Source organism: Mustela nigripes, chromosome 8, assembly GCF_022355385.1.
Source record: "Mustela nigripes isolate SB6536 chromosome 8, MUSNIG.SB6536, whole genome shotgun sequence".
NCBI lineage: Eukaryota > Metazoa > Chordata > Mammalia > Carnivora > Mustelidae > Mustela > Mustela nigripes.
This window is the reverse complement of record NC_081564.1, coordinates 77,798,991-77,815,419: the sequence shown is the minus strand read 5'-3', so window position 1 is coordinate 77,815,419 and position 16,429 is coordinate 77,798,991. Positions and strand designations below refer to the sequence as shown.

Genomic DNA, 16,429 nt, shown 5'->3' with positions numbered 1-16,429 from the left:
AAATGGTGTGAATAGGGGACGCCAGGATGGCTCAGTGGGTTAAACGTCTGCCTTCAGCTCAGGTCATGATCCCGGGGTCCTGGGATCAGGCTCCTTGCTTGGTGGGGAGCCTGCTTCTCTCTCTCCCTCTGCCTGCTGGTGCCCTCTCTCTGTCTCTGTCAAATAAATAAATAAAATCTTTTTAAAAAATGGTGTGAACAGGTCAGACAGAGCCACTGAGGCCTGCCGTGGCACGTGGGGTGGGGGTGGCACCGGAGGCCCATCAGCAGAGTGGTGGGAGCCCAGACAGAGCTCACAGAGGGCTCGCCCGACGGACTGGACTGAAGGTGTAGAAATCACAGAGCTTAGAAGCAGCCATGCGGCCCCAGAAGACCTCAGTTCTGAAGAGAGCCCCACACCCAGAAAGCCCAAGGCCAGCGGAGTGGGCTCTGGGGGACACAGCCAATGTGGACCTGTCTGACCGCACGCTGGACCGGCAAGGGCTTATGGAGGGAGGTGGGGAGGGGCAGGGACCATTCTGAGGTCAATGACAAGGTCAATGGGCTCACAGAGCCCGTTGCGCCGGAAAGGCTGTAGGTGGGCCGGGTCGGCCGGCGCTCCCCGTGGGCACGGGCTCCCGAGTTCGGGGCTCCGCGCCGCAGCCGTGGCACAAGGGCTGAACGACGAAACCAGCAAGAAGGACCGCACAGAAACCACCCCTCCTTCCCCTTCTCTGTCCCTTCCCGTGTTTAGAGGCAGCCGCAACTCAGTGGGCAGCCCTGGTGCGTCTCGCACAGCAATGGGCATGGAGGAGAGACGGGCCCAAGCAACACGGAAAAGCTGGAGGCGGCCCGTGCGAATCCTGCCCCATTGGCCTGGGCTGAGCCGACCGGCGTGTGAGCGCTCCCGCGCCCGACGACAGAGGCTGATCAAGGTTATCAATTGCTTCTGCCCCGTCCGCAAGCTGCAACAGTCTCTGTGAGATAAACTCGGGCTTTACGGTACACACAGAGAGGTTCTTTTTAGGGGAATTTGGTGAGAGGGCTACCCTGTGACGCTGTCACAAGCCTGCTGGCGCTGCCCTGGGCTCCACAGCACGGTCCGGCGTGCACCATCGGATGTGAGCAGGTGGACGGCTTGTCCGCCCATCCGGGAGTGTGGCCGGGATCCACTCAGCCCGCTGTCTAACCCGGGGCCTTTATACCTCCTGGCAAGAAGGGGGAGGTGTACGGATTCCAGAGGTGAGCAGGTGTCGTAGCTCTAAAACTGAGTTTCAAACTGACCCTTCGATTCCATTCCTCGCTCCTAAGCTCACTGTGACTCTATACCTGGACGTGTCTTCTTTTTTAAAAATCAATAGATAACTCACATAAAATCCACCATTTGAGAGGGTACACGCCAGTGGTTTTTAGTATATTCACAGGGCCGCGCAAATACCACTGCCATATAATTCTAGAACATTTGTATCACCCCCAAAACAACATAGCTGCTTGATAGAGCTCTAGGGTTATGGATCTTTTCAGAAGCAGCAGCCGTTCTGCTTCTGGAAAACTTGCAGTGGTGAGGCAGAAAATTAATTGGAGGTAGAGCTTAAACAGAATGTCATTTTGTTCTTAGGCACATTCTGTACTTTGCAGTGTGGCTTCAGACCTTCACAATGGCAACACAAATACAACGCAACAGGCTACATACACATATACGTAAAGAACTATGGTTTGGGGGTTAACAGAAAGAATCGAACCATTTTCTTGAGGACGGCTGCACATTCAGGAGAAGGCAAGTCATGCCTTTGTCTTCCTTCCCCTTCGCGGCCGGCTCTCTACCAACTTTCCTTCCGTCCTTTTCCAGAGACGCAGCTCCTGGCTGAAGCCTCCCACTAGAGGACCTCGCAGCTCCCCCGACCCAGTGCCGTCTGTCGCCGTGGCCTCCCTGTGCTAGTCTCAGCCTGAGCTGTGCTCCGCTCCCAGGAACAGGCTCCGGGCTGCTCTCTGAACCACAGTACCTGTGCTTGTAATGATTAGGAAATCCAAATCTCTGATTTGCTGGCCTGCTACTGGTCCCCTGGAGACTTGCCTCGTCTCGCAGAGCTGCAGGCCAGACTGAGTCTACCTGTCTGCCTCCCAGCTTCCAAGTCCCCGAGGCCTGCCTGCTAGGGTTTGGTTTCTGGTTAGCCTGCGCTAGATCTCCTTCCTGCACTGCAGCTCCTCTATGCCAGCCTCCTTCTGCCTGGATGCCTTGCCAGGTACATCCTTTGAATGCCATGTTTCGGTGGGCATCAATGGACGCCCGCCAGCCCCTCCCAGTCCCATCCTTTCTTTTGCCTACAGAGTTGGGTTCCGATGTCTCCCATCTCACCAGGCCCCTGGAGACCCTGCTGGTCCTCAAGCCTTCCCTTCCAACTGCTCAGAACTGGAGCCGGAGGCCACCCTCCAAGACCAAGCTCTCTGTTGTGAGGTGGTAGCTATTATGATCCGTAGCAACGGTAGAAGGGCAGTAAATTGATAAATTACTGCTCCAGCGTTACAGAACCGTACTCCCCCGGAGAATAGGGGAACTCAGCCTAAGGCTGCAGTTAATGGGGTGATTTCTTGGTCTACCTACAGTCTTCTTGTTTGCTCAAGACCCAGCAGCAGAAGGCCTTTGGAAACTGAATTGAGATACACAACCTTCTAGTTATCCGGATCTTTTTTTCCAGTTGTCCTTTAAGTTTGACTTGTTTCCTTCTAAAGCAATAGAGCTTTTGAACCAGTGTTGTCTTCATTAAACAAATAAAGTGGAACCACTTTTTTAAAATTTCTAGTTATTAGGGGTGCCAGGGTGGCTCAGTAGGTTGAGCGTCAAGACTCTTAGTTCCTGCTCAGGTCGCGAGCACAGGGTCATGACCTCAGGATCGTGATCTTGGGTTCATGAGTTCCAGCCCCGTGTCCAGCTCCACACTCAGTACTGAGTCTGCCGGAGTCCGCCTTGCTCTCCTTCTGCCCCTCCCCTCGCGCAGGCGCTTTCATTCTCTCTAGCTCAAATAATAAACAAACAAATGTCTAGTTACTAAAGACTACAGTCATGTGATGTAAAATCCAAAAGTAACCACAGGCTTAGAGGGAAGTCTCCCCGTGACTCTCCTCCCGACCACTTCTCCCAGTAGGACCAGTGCGACCGCTCCCCTGTGCGTCCCAGGCAGGTGTAGGGGAGAAGTGACCTGGGATCCACCGGGGAAACGATTCTACGAAACAGCTGATCTGGAGGTCAGCCTGGTGCAAGTCTGTTCACAGCCCTTGTGTTTGGTGAATAATACAACAGTACTTGGACTTCTTAGTGGGAGTAAGAAAAACCAGCTATGTATCGACAGGGTCCTACTATAGTTCTTTTTTTTTTTTAAAGATTTATTTATTTATTTATTTGACAGAAAGTGAAATCACAAGTAGGTAGTGAGGCAGGCAGAGAGAGGGCGGAAGCAGGCTCCCAGCTGAGCAGAGAGCCTGATGCAGGACTTGATCCCAGGACCCTGAGATCATGACCTGAGCCGAAGGCAGAGGCTTAACCCACTAAGCCACGCAGGCACCTGCTTACTACAGTTCTTAATAAACTACTAACACAATGTCTGGCCCACAGTTTATGTCAACTAACCTTTTTCTCTGCTACACCTCCCCTGAATGAATAAGGAACACGAGAGTCTGTTTATGGCAAATAGGCTTTCTGTTGCCCACCCACCCGCATACATTCCTTGGAAAGTCCTTAAAAAAGGAGCTAAAATGGCAAGATGTGACACTTAATTGATTTGCCTTCTGTTGCTTTACTTTTTTGTATGTTTTGTGTCGCGCGCATATTTTTTTTTGAGGCGTACAGGCTGCTGTTTATTCTGACAGATGGCAGACTTGTCTGGAAGAAGCATGTCCACAGTTGGTACAAAGACTTTGGGGGGAAGGGGGAAGATAATAAATTGTAAATCAGGTTTCTCTGTATAAAGCTGCGTGGATTTATTTCCCAATGCAAAGACACATAGGATCCAATTCTGAAAAAAAAGGAAACTGAAGAAACACAACCTCTCTACCAGTGGAGTGACAGAGACCCGTGGGTCTGTATCTAGATCCTGTAGAGAAGGTTGACTTAAATACTTATTTTTTGTGCTGTTAAGCAACCCAACTGTAGTGAAAGTCATCACAGAAACTAAAATTATTTTCTGGCTCTACTGAAGACTCATGCTGACATCTGACAGAGCAGAAAGAAGCTTGGCCCCTTCTGTCAGATCAAGGGGAAAAAGAACTCAACCCAGAAAAACAAATGAGGGATTTTCCATAGATTTCATTCTATAAAATATCATCTGTGACTCTATTTGAGAAATTTGGCTATAATTTAAGTAAAGATGGTATCAGATTTCTGAATGTTGCAGAACTGAGAGATGTGGTTTTTGTTAAGAGAGAAACTATGAAATGTGAAACTAACACCTCACTTAATAGTCCCGCGGCCCTTGAGAAAAAGCGTCCTTAAACAAAGTCACCATTGAAACTGTTCCTGCTCAGAGCGGAGTACCGGGGACAAGGGAGCTATGTCCCTCCGAATACCAAGACAGCTGGTGTACGAGCATGGTCTCACGCCAGGAAACTGTCCCTGAAGACTCTGTTTCTAGAAACAAGTAAGTGACAAACAAGAGATAACAGCGATAAAGACGACTGTACAGATCAGAGCAACCTAGCAAACGCTGCCGCTCCTCGAGCATTTCCTTGAGCGATGACTTCTCTCCTCTGGCTGCGGAGGCAGGCCAGAGAGGTCCTCCCCTCACAGCTGTCTCAGAGGTCAGCACCCTCCCCACGGAGATGCTCTGAGGAACCCTGAGGTTACTCCTTTCTTAGTTCCTCTCCTCCAGGAGTCTCCCGATGCTCTTCTCTATCGGTCCTCGACCACGGCACAGTCATCCGTCTACTGATAAAAAGAAAGCATCCTCCCCTCATGCTTCTTGGTTAAAAGTTCATAACCAGAAGTGGAAATGACACAGGAATCATTTGTAGCTCAGAGGTCCAGTAAGAGAGAAAAAAGAAAAAAAGAAAGAAAAATGAAATATTAACTAAAATAAAGTCTGACCTGCCAGCATGCAGGAATTCAGCAGAACAGAGGGAAGGGCCGCGGGGACACGGGAAGAGGGGAGCATGGGACCGGGAGGAAGGGCCTGGCCCGGCCGCCGCATGGTTAGGGCAGTGGGCTCCAGCGTCCTCCCACCAGTGCTCAGAACGGAGCTTCCTGTTTGGCTGGGATAGTAGGAGCTTGACATCGCTTCAGCAAAACTGGCCACCTTTCTACAACCTGAGGACAAGGGGGAGGGCCATTCTAAGCCTTAGTCTTCTCACCTGTAAAATGGGGCTAATCATCGCGCGCCTCCCGCCGCCGTGAGATCACATGTGATCATCCATGCACACGAGGCAGCAGTACTCAGAAAAAGGAAGGCTCCGCTTCCCCCCGTTGAAGCTGAGATGTCTCTACTAACTTGTGGAAGAACGAGTGAGGTAACCAACCGCCTTATTCGCTCAGCACAACGGCCATGCCTGGGCCAGTGGCCAGTGGCCAGTGATGGGGGCGCTGGATTCCACCACGCCTACCTGGGCAGGGCTGGTAAGCATCCGTCTCTTAGAGCAGATCATTCCCTGAGGAGGTAAAGGGAAGACTGTAACCAGAAAAGGGGAAGAGGATGGAAATGGGGAGGAGGGACCTGCAGGAAATTCTGAAGACCTGGCAGTTTCCCTGAGTGTACCAAGGTGAGGGAATGGGGTGGGGGGGAAGTTGTGGGTTTTAGTTTTTTTTTTTTTTTTTTAAGATTTTATGTATTTATTTGAAAGAGAGAGAGAGCAAGAGAGAGCATGAGCAGGGGTGGGGCAATGGGGGTGGGCAGAAAAGGCAGACTCCCTGCTAAGCAGGGAGCCCGATGCCAGGCTCGATCCCAGGACTCCGGGATCATGACCTGAGCCCATGAAGCCACTTAACCGACTGAGTCATGCAGGCGCCCAGGGGGAAAAAAATGCCCTTTTTAAAGGCATATTTGATTTCACATAAAGAAGTGTTTTCTCACAGGATTGAAATCGTGACAAGTGGTCAGACTCATCTCAGTGGTTTTCTGTCTGGGGGGTTCAGTCTGTGACACGGGGTGCACTTGGATGAGGGCAGAGACAGTTTACTCAGGGCGGCTGCTGATAAAGTGGCTGCTAGATTTTATCTGCCAGGGATTTCTGTTAACTAGGACATAACTGAGTTATGACCAAATGCCTTCTACACATTTTCATTTAAATGAACTGACAGAAGTTCAGGCTTGGAGATTTACAGAGTATCAGCCTTATTTTCCTTTTGTACAACAAAAGCTTCAGGTTCCACACTTCAGAACAACGTTACACAGGCATCTAGGAAGACAGTAGCTTATAAAGGCACAAAGAGAAGAAAGGGGCAGCTTTTGGGGACCCCCCTCCATACACGCCAACAGATCACCTAGCATACTGCCCTGACCTGGGAGATATTGAGCTATGGGACCACTGAACACTTGGAGACACCCTTGAACCAGCCAGGTACTGGCTCAAGTCAGAACAGAAGTGGGTACAGAGAATCAGAGGGTCTGAACAGAAAATGCCCTGAGTATTTAAAATATAATTCATTTCACAGAAATATAGTTTATACACAACTCTTGGGGGAAAAAATCTGCTAAAATTGAGGCTCAAGTTTTCTCTAATTAACATGAAAAGATGAGTCTACTGTGTTTGATTGTGAAGAACATTATGACTGTCACAGATACTCTGCTAATTGACCTGCTATTAAAGGATCTGGAACAGGGGACACCTGGGTGGCTCAGTCAGTTAAGCATCTGCCTTCAGCTCGGGCCATGATCCTGGGGTCCTGGGACAGAGCCCCATGTCGGGCTCCCTGCTCAGCGGGGGGCCTGCTTCTCCCCCCCCCCCTGCCCTCCCCCCCCCCCCCCCCATGCCGCTCTTGCTCTCTCTCTCTCAAATAAATAAATAAAATCTTGAAAAGATCTGGAACATTCTACGATGCATTTTATGAATATGTTTCCAGTAACAAAGAGGATGTAAAACTCAGACTCGAAGGATATTCATCACAGCTGGTCAACTCCCACTGTCTCACTGAAAATAACAAATATGAATCAACCCCCTCCCCACACAGAGACCACACTCCATGATGCGGTTGTGATTCATTTACTCACTGTGCAAGTAACAGAGTAAGGCCAGTCACTCCTTTGCCTGTCATTTGCTGTGCTTATGACCAGAAAACAATCCTGCTCTAGCCTAGGGTTTAATACTAGAAGGCAGTGATCACTTCGAAAGCTCTGCTATCATCAGACCCTCAAAGGTGTCTTTACTGAGCCCTCATACTTGGGCAAGGGATTGGCTGGGTGCGGGACTGAAGAAATCAGCCCATCCCTGGCCTCTCAAAGTGCTTAGCACCGGACACAGGCACAGACAGACGGACAACTGTAATAGAGACCCACGAAACAGAGCAAGAGCTGCTGCATGGACTGGAAAGATCCAAGTACACCGAGTGTCTGCATTTGACCGGCCCTGGACACGGGCAGGGAAGGAGAGAGAGCCTCCAGGACTGGGAAGAGATCACAGAGGGAGGCGCACTAACCCCAGAGGGCAGGGGTGAGGGGGGCAGGGCTGAGGGGTGCAGGCAGAGCAGGGAGAAGTGAAGGCTGGTGCTTGGGCAGTAGGCAGAGGAGGAAGCAGGGGGAGCCCCGGGGAGAAGGAGTGTCCTTGCTTAGCGTCCACGGTAGAACACAGAGGACGGGCTAACCCAGAACGCAGTCTGGGTCCGCGAAGTGATGTGACGAGCCTGGGAAAGGAAGTGCGGGTCAGATGACATTGGTAGAGACCCGGATAAAGGAAGGGAAGAAGCCAAGTTCACAGCAAGTGTCAAGAGAAGGAGGATTGTCTGTGGGCATAAGGAGCATTTGCAGAACTCCAAGAAGTGCGCAGGGCTGGGTCAGGAAGAGCATCAGGGCCCCAGGGCCCTGTGCGGTGAGGGGAGGGCGGTCCAGGAAGTCACACAACTCATTACATAATCACCCCGATCTCGAGGGAACGTGCCCTCGCAGCACTGGGACTGGGTGGCACTGACGGCTGGCTCCCTGCCAAGGGTGACGGACACCGTCAAGGCTTAAATAATCAGGGCTGGGATGACAACATCTGCCATCAGAGGTGAACTTTTTAAAATTTTTAACTGTGGGAAGGTGCACATGATGCAAAATGTGTTATCTTAGTCATTTCAGATTTCTTTCTTTTTATTTGAGAGAGAGCGAGCACACGTGGACACAGCGGGAGGGCGGAGGGAGAGAGACTCTGCAGCAGACCCCCCCCCTGAGCGTGGACCCCCTGCCCTGCCCCCACCGTGGGGCTCGAGTCCACAACCCTGAGATCACAACCTGAGCTAAAATCAAGAGTCAGACGCTCAACTGACTGAACCACCCAGGTGTTCCCCATGAATTTACTCTCTTAACCACTTTGCTGTAAGATTTTTTAGGAATAGATATTAGGCACAGAAAAAAAAAAAATCTGACTTAGGTCAAGTGTGAAGCAAAAAAAATTAAAAAAAAAAAAAAAAAACCACCCCCAAAACGTATACTAACTTACGGCCTATTCAGCGTCTTGACATACTGGCCATTTCGACTGAGCAAGCATTCGGTGAGTGACTTCATCAGCATCTTGGAAGGCGGGTGTGGCCCCATCAGCGCCGCCCCCCCCCCCCCAGCCTGGGTGCCAGGTGTGCTCTTGAAGGAAAACCAGGAGCGCGGTGGCTGCACTCACTCTCTCCTCCCTCAGAAAGGGGCCCGTCAAAGCTCTATTGATTTCTGCTCAGCCCTCTTCCGTGCTTTCCTCACAATACAGTCATTATCTCTGTTCCTTGAAAAGAAAACATACGGCCCCAGGGAAAATGAAGAAATAACCTTGCATTTCAAAACTCCAATTGCAAGTGTCTTTGTCTCCCAGACAGAGAAAGAGGGAAACAAGTTGGCAGCTGTGGGATCCTTGAAAGGAAAGTGCAAGGACCCTTTGTTTCCTAAACACAGTAATTAGGAAGGCTTTGACTTGTCCTTGTATTATCAACCGAGAGGCTCCAGTGAATTCCCCTTTCTTCTCCCCGCGCCTGCCTGTTCCTTCCCTTCCCTTTCTTTTTTCTTTCATTTCTTTTTCTTTTCTTCCTTTCTCTCTTTCTCTCAACATCCTGATTTTTTTGAAGCTTGCATTCATTTGAGATGAGAGCTACTTTTCCGTTGTGCCCACCGCTAAAGTCAAGGACCCCTGTGCTTCCAAGAGCGCGCTGGCCTCAGAAGGCCAAGCCTCCTTCCAGGCCCGGCCTTCATTCTGGGGATGCACCGAGGCTACTAAGACCACGAGCCCCTGAAGTGGCCAGAGAAGGGACTAGCTGGTCCCTGGCCCTCAGAGTGAAGCCCAGCGCTTCTCAGACGTGCACAGAATTACCCAGAAATCGGATGATTTCAATAGGTCTGGGACAGGCCCTGAGATCCTGCATTTCTAACAGGCTCCCGGTTCTGCGGCAGCCGGTCTCTGTGTGGCAAGGTCAGAGATCATGTTAAAGACCAAGATCCAGAACTTTCTCATATCCCCAAACACCACACAGTCATCTCCATCCATATAATGGATATTGAGAACCACCTCCCACTACGGGATACAGACGCCATTTATCTTGAGTGGGCGTGAAGGAAGAGTCGGCCCTTACGACACACCGCCTGTGTACCAGGCACTATGCTGGAGGCTTTCCTTTCTCTCACTTCCTGCGTCCTGAAAGAAGAGAGAGTAACCGGCTAAAACAATTAGGGGTACAGCAAAGGCCCGTAGCAAAAGCTCAGATTCTTGTTGAACTGACGAATCGTTTTTCCTGAAGGACCACTGTGAGCTCCTAACTTCCCTTTCCAGAAGACACAATCGTTTTCTCCTAGCTCTGGATTAAACTCACACTTCCAAGCATGGGCTTAGAAGAGTTCCACCAATTTGGGGCAAATTGAGAGCCACCCTGAGGGAAGGCGGTTGCAAAACTGAGCTTAGAAATCTCTTCCTGGCCTCAAATTCTCCTTTCTAATAGGGAGAGGAGAACATAGATCTGCCCAACCAGCACACAACACAGCTGGCCCGGCCTCAGGCCCGGGAATGGGTGCCCCTGGCCCTTTTCCTGAAGTCCCTCTGCATTCCTGGGGCAGGCAGAACGAGCGGCCTGTTGCTCACCCCGTCTGCACCGACCGGCCTGCGAGGGCCGCTCTGCACCCTTAGGATAACAACCAGTCAGCAGTACATTCTGATCCTTTGCCCGTTTGCAATTTGACGTATATATAGGACCTTAAGGGCCTGGTCACCCGGAACCAACTGAGCCATGGAACTCGTCTGAACTCATCTGAACTCATCGGAAGGGGGCAATGTTTTGTTTTAAAGATTTTACTTATTTATTTGAGAGACAGAGAGAGATCACAAGTAGGCAGAGAGCAGGCAGAGAGTGGGAGGGAGAAACAGGCTTCCCACTTAGCAGAGAGCCCAATGCGGGGCTCAATCCCAGTACCCTGAGATCCTGACCTGAACCGAAGGCAGAGGCTTTAACCCACTGAGCCACCTAGGAGCCCCGTGGTGGGCAATGTTTTATGATTTCATTTAAAAATTTTTAAACCTTGGAGCCATTAGAAATTAAGGGTTAACTTTTAAGACAGATTTCAGGTATGCTCCCACTGAACTCAGCTGTCCCTGTGACTGGTCCTCCATAGCCAGAGGTCTGGGGTCTGTGTCCAAGTTTCTTGCTACTGGGTGTGGGTAATACAAACCCCACTGGGGACTCCTCCTCTCACGCCAAGGGAAAGCTCAAGACGTGATGGTGACCAGAGGCTAGGTATGTTCTGACTCTCCTGTTTGGAGCTTTTCTCTTACTACTTAGGGCAGTGACTTCTACAACACTAAAAGATGGCCATTCGGAATAGGAAGGATTCAGAAGCATGCTGCTGTAGAGACATCAAAATCGGAGTCAGGTCATTTGGGCCAAGAGAGGTGTCCCCAGATCCACTGTGGTTATAGTAATGCTAAGCCATAGAGAACCTTTAGAAAGATAATAGAGCTACATTTCACCTGTCTCCCCTCCCCTACCTCATTGGCACAGAACGGGGCAGGTGGCAAGACAGGGACACACTCAGGACGACGGTGAGCGATAGTCTGGTGTCTTCCCGGTGGGGGGAACACAGAGAAGTCAGAGATATCTCTGCACCAGGAAGTGGCAGGGGTGATTCAATATGTCACATTTCTTTTCCACCTGAGTCAGGGATCAACTGGCCAGGGACCCTGGACTGGGTACTCAGGGCGCTGGTTGAAACTTGACCTGCGTCAAGTCACAGTGTTTTTCTTTTTGCATAACAACAGTTAACAGAAGAAAGCTCTCATGAGGGAGCAGCCTGGCTATGGTATTTCCAAAGACACCGGAAAGCTTGCTTCGGTCCCGGCACTCCTGGAGGGTCTTGCTCAGGTCTTCAGCGGGTTGTACAGTCGGCTGCGTGAGCGCTTTCCCTGAGCGGGGGAAGGCCCTGCCTCTGGAGGGGCCCTTAGGAGTTCCAGCTCCGCCACTTACAGGCTGTGCGACCCGGGGCTCCCTGGGCCTCCCTCTCCCCCTGTCCTGTCCAAGTGAGGATTAGAGTGAATGCACCAAGCACAGCCTGGCACCCAGAAGGGAGCCAACAGATGGCAGGTGTTTTTAATATAACCGATCCTACAATGTTAACGTCGAGCTGGCTCAGAATCTTTTTAGGGAATCCCAGGGTTTCCAGCAGGGGTTCTCAAGCTTACTGGCGCCTCAGAATCCCCTGGAGAGATTGTTTGACCCTGCCTCCAGAAGTTCTGATGCAGTGACATGGGGTAGGGCCTGGGAATGCGCATGTCTAACAAGCTCCCAGGTGGTGGGGATGCCGGACCCAGGGACCACACTGTCCACGGGGTCGCGTCTCAGCTCCTGAGGCTCGTCCACACAGCCCTTCACGACGAGTCAGCCCACACTCCCTCCACTGCCACGTCGGCCTGACCCTTTCCTGGTCTCTCTGGCCAGCCCTGGACTCCAGACATCAGGACTGGACTCAGCTTTGCCCTGTCTCCCGTGCCCCTTCCCCTGCTGCCTGCCCTCAGAGACACCCCCATCCTCCAGGACCAGGTCAGGAACTACGTGCTCAGTTCCCCAGTCGTCCCTCCGCCCTGCCCCGTGCTCCTGGCCATCTACCGGGTTCCTCTTTTGTAGGGATTTAGACCCTCGGCATTGCAAGGAGTGTGGACTGTCCTGTCTCGTCTGCCTTCCCAGATGGGGAGCCTTCGGGTCAAGGGCATGTGGCCGAGGTCTGATGTTTTCCACGGGGTCTTCTGGCCTTCTGTTTGTATGTTTGTGATGTCTGTGAGTTTTTGCCACTAAGTAATAAATCAGGATCCACTGAATTGAAAGGAAAAAAAGCTGACAGAGAGGTTCAAGGAACCAGAATGAATAACTCTGGGCAGAGGGAAGTTGTGGGCAACAATCTTCAACAATGGAAACATTAAAATAAAGAACATTGACCAACTGATCTTTACCCCTTTGAAAGAACAAATTTGAGGAAATGGGTCAAACTGTGACATATTCGATTTAGGTCTGCTATAGGGAAGTTCCTGATATAGGGAATTACGAACAGGGAGCTGGCTTAGCGAAGGCGGATGTGAAAAATCTCCAGTCTGCTCCAAGATGGAACAGATTCTCGATTACCGGGGAAGTTTTCGACGTGATTCTGCTTTAATATCTTGGGTACGAAGTTGAGGGGAGGGAAGGGCCCTGTATACAGGTTTCTTTTAACTAGACAGGGGTTTGGCAAGTTGTTCGTGCTACTTAAAGATACACACTGTCAAGTTCACTGCTATCCGCATTGCAAAGAGTAACAAATATTTTTTTAAAAAATCAATACCTTGGGGAAGTGGTTGGTTTTCCAACTCAGGGGTGACATGGGAACCCACGCGGGCCAAACGCTGCGCGGCCAGTCGGATTTATGCACCACCGCAGGCCTCCCTGCCCACTTGCCAGGTTTAACCATCACATTCACGAAAAGTTGAGAGAGTTTTTCTTCCTCATTTTTAATGGAAAGTCTTCAAATTTCTGGTGGCGGGAGGAAGTGGCCCTTGCACTCTCCACAGAGAACAGGAAATGTAATGAGTTATTATTATTCTGATAAACTGGAAGCATAGGTTTTGCAGTCGGTTCTTCCTTCCACTTTGAAACCTGGCAGCTTTCTGACTGTGCTGGTGCCCGCCGGGCCTCCGTGTCACCTGCTCGGCTAGATTTGGGGTGGTGGAGGCGAGGCAGAAGGGAGCTGGGTGGAGAGAAAGGGAAACGCTTCTCGTAGGCACCACAATCCACTGGGAAAATGTGTTGTTTCTAAGTGCAAAGGATTTGCTGCGCCCTGGTTCCCAGGTAAATACGGTTTCTATTTAGGAGCAGGGGACATATTCGAGGCCAGTGCAGGAGGACCGCAGGTCAGGTCACACCTGCTTTAATGATGGACCCTCTGGGATCCCTGGCCCCTTATCTCTCTCTTGCCTGAGTCTGAGAGTTTCAGATTCTGCCTACATCCTGAACTTCTGATTCAAAGGCACCTTTAAGTCAGGAAATGGCTCTAAATTCCAGAGCACACTAATTTCCCATGGATCCCAGTGCCTTGGGGGCTCTCAGCTTGTTTACCTCGCTGGAGGGTGATGAACTTTGTCTCTCCACACAGTAAAATAATCCAAAGCAGCTGAAATTCAATGGCCTAAAATTCATTTCTTACTGGCTTAGGAAAAAAAAAAAAAAATCCTTCTTGACTTGAACCTGGGACAGAAGTCTCCTTAATGAGCTGTGAGAAACACAGTTCAAATGGTCAGCTATTTTACTCTGACACCCATCACATCTTTTTTTTTTTTTTTTTTTTTTAAAGTATTCAGTCCAACCACATCCTTTGCCCCTGTATTGTGGGCGCCTAGCACTGCTCGGCTAGCTTTGAAATCACTCCTGCACTTGGCTTCTCCTTTCTCTTGCCATTACACCGACCTGATTCCAGCCTTCACTGGCTCCCCCCAAACCAGGGCAGTGGCCTCCTTACTGCCCCCTGGCCCCCCCCCCCACGACCCCCCCCACCCCCTTCCTTGTAACGCGCAAATCTGAGCATGACCCTCCCCAGCCCACAGAGCAGCCAGATAAAATCTGAACTATTTTGCTTGCACAGAAGTCTCTCCAGGGCTGGCTCTCTCTCCCTCTCCCCACATGTCCTTGGGAGTCCAGGAGCACGGTCCTTTTTAGAGTTCCCCGAAAACCCTGCACTGTCACGTCTCCTGGCATCAGCCGCCCGGGGTCCCCCAGCCCAAATGCTGCCCCCTTGTCCCTCCTTCTGGGCTTTAGATGTACAAGACTGGACCGTGAGGAAGAAGGAGCTCTTCTCTCAAGCGGGTTAAAGCACTCCTTGTCCCGGGTGCCCGCCACACTTGGAAAATGCTCCCAGTAAGCAGGCCTCCTCCGGGAATCTCTGTGCGCAGGTCTAGCTGTGCGCCTCCTGGAGAGGGGGTGTGTGTGTGGGGGGGGGGTGGCTATGGCCCTGGTCTCTGTCTCCTCTGCCTGTTGCAGAGTGTCCCACACGCCGTAGTAAGTGCTCATTTTGTTGAAATACATGAACACAGATTCGGTGTCACTTCTCACTCTTGGGTCCCCTGTTCTCGATGCAGCAGCCCGCGGACATGAAAGGCTGGGAAGGGGCCAGGCAGAGAAGGGGGCCCAGGCGGCGAATGCAGACGTCAGGTTATCGGCACACATCCCTGAAGCATGTGCTTCCAACTGCTGACGGGTGTGTGTGTGTGTGTGTGTGCGCGCGTGTGCGCGCGCTGCTGTGAGAACGGCAGAGGCAGAGCCGCGCCGGCCGCCCGCCCTTGACTTCAGAGACAGCGGGGAAGCCTGCAGGGGCGCGGGCAGGTCGGTCTGGGTGGCAGGAAACAGACGGAGCGCGCCTCTCGGAATGAGGACAGAGATATGGGGCCGTGCGTAATCTCACTCGCCGCCCACTCTGGGCTCAACCTCAAAAGCTCACTGCGAACTTTAGACCGACCAAGTCTTTTGTTTTGCTGAAGCCCACTGTCTCACTCTTGGTTTCTCCCGACTCCGTGTTCTCGGCGCAAAAAACATGAAAGGAGTTTCTAGCGGTGGACCCTGCGGGAAGCCCACCCCACTGCAAGCAGAGAGAAGCACAAAGAGAAAGGGACTGACTTCTGCCGACCAGGTGGAGAGCCTGGCAGTGCCTGCTGCTGGGGGGGGGGGGGGACACTCACCTGCTGGGCAGAATGCTCCCCAGACCAGCTCTGGGTGCGCGGAGGTGGGGTCAGGTTGCCTTAGGCCCCGTGAGGGGTGCTTCCCTTGCGGGCTAGGGTCGGGATGCTGCTGGGAGATGGTGGACTGGCAGTCTGGGGAGGCCACCCGACTGGGCGGGCAGGTGCCCTTGGGAGTGAATCACCTGGAGAGCCAATGACCATCAGGGTGCAGACCCATATCAGCAAAAAAAAAACAAAACAAAACAAAACAAAAAAAAAACACAACCCAAAACCTAACCAAGACAAAACAAAAATGGCCTAGACAACAGACAAAACCTCTGGCACCTTAGACACACCATGTGGGAAAAACAATATTAGTTTTTCTCTGTACTTCAAAAATAGGAAAATACAACGGGGGAAATTTTAATACTGACATGGTGATAAAGTTCACGCAGCACCTTCTCAACACAACACTCTCTGCAAAGGAGGCCCTGGTCTGGAACTCCCCTTTTCATGGCCTCATAAAGCACTGATTTATTGACCTTCAAAGATACACCTTTATTGTTTCAGTTTTCCTGGTGTAAGAATTTCTGGTAGATAACTGAAAAAGCAAGCTCATATTTCCTTATCAACACAGAGAATGTGTTTATATTACAGATCTGTCGTGGCGGGGGTGGGGGGGAGTAGTGGGAAGGAAGTAGCAAGCGAGGCATTTGAAATACTTTGTTATCAACAGAATGGACTAAAAGACCACCGATCTACACGTTTGTGGTTCTCCAAAGTATTAACCTATAGCCAAGTCTTCTCTCTAGGACAGGAGGGGGCAGGAGAACAGCGAGCAGGTGCCTCTCCAAAGCCTACAGCTCCCCTCTAGGGGATTTCCTCCGTGGGGTCTCCCCACAGGCTTTTCCAGGGCCCTGTGGCTTCTCTGTCTCTGATGACTCTACCTTACCACCTCAGCAAAGGCCATATGAAAGCTAGCTCAGAAACTGTAGGTGTTTAATGTCTTGGCTGTTGTGGGTCTTCCTGATTAAGCGCTTTGTAGTATTTATAAAGTCATTTAAAAAAAAAAAAGTGAGGTTTTGTTTTTGTTTTTGTTTTTTTTTAAGATTCCTTTAAGCCTGAACCACTCACACCAC

The 16,429-nt window shown here is 51.1% G+C and overlaps 1 protein-coding gene across 2 annotated transcripts in view; it reads right to left on the bottom strand.

The window, feature by feature from the left end:
- TNFRSF11A (TNF receptor superfamily member 11a) overlaps positions 1–5,354 on the bottom strand; it is a 38,383-nt gene extending 33,029 nt beyond the window's left edge. For both annotated transcript variants that reach the window (XM_059409780.1, XM_059409781.1), the window contains exon 1: positions 5,319–5,354. In XM_059409780.1, coding sequence (XP_059265763.1) covers positions 5,319–5,339 — 21 coding nt within the window. In that variant the 5' untranslated portion in view covers positions 5,340–5,354. The remainder of the gene's footprint in view (positions 1–5,318) is intronic.
- Positions 5,355–16,429: the final 11,075 nt, after the last annotated feature.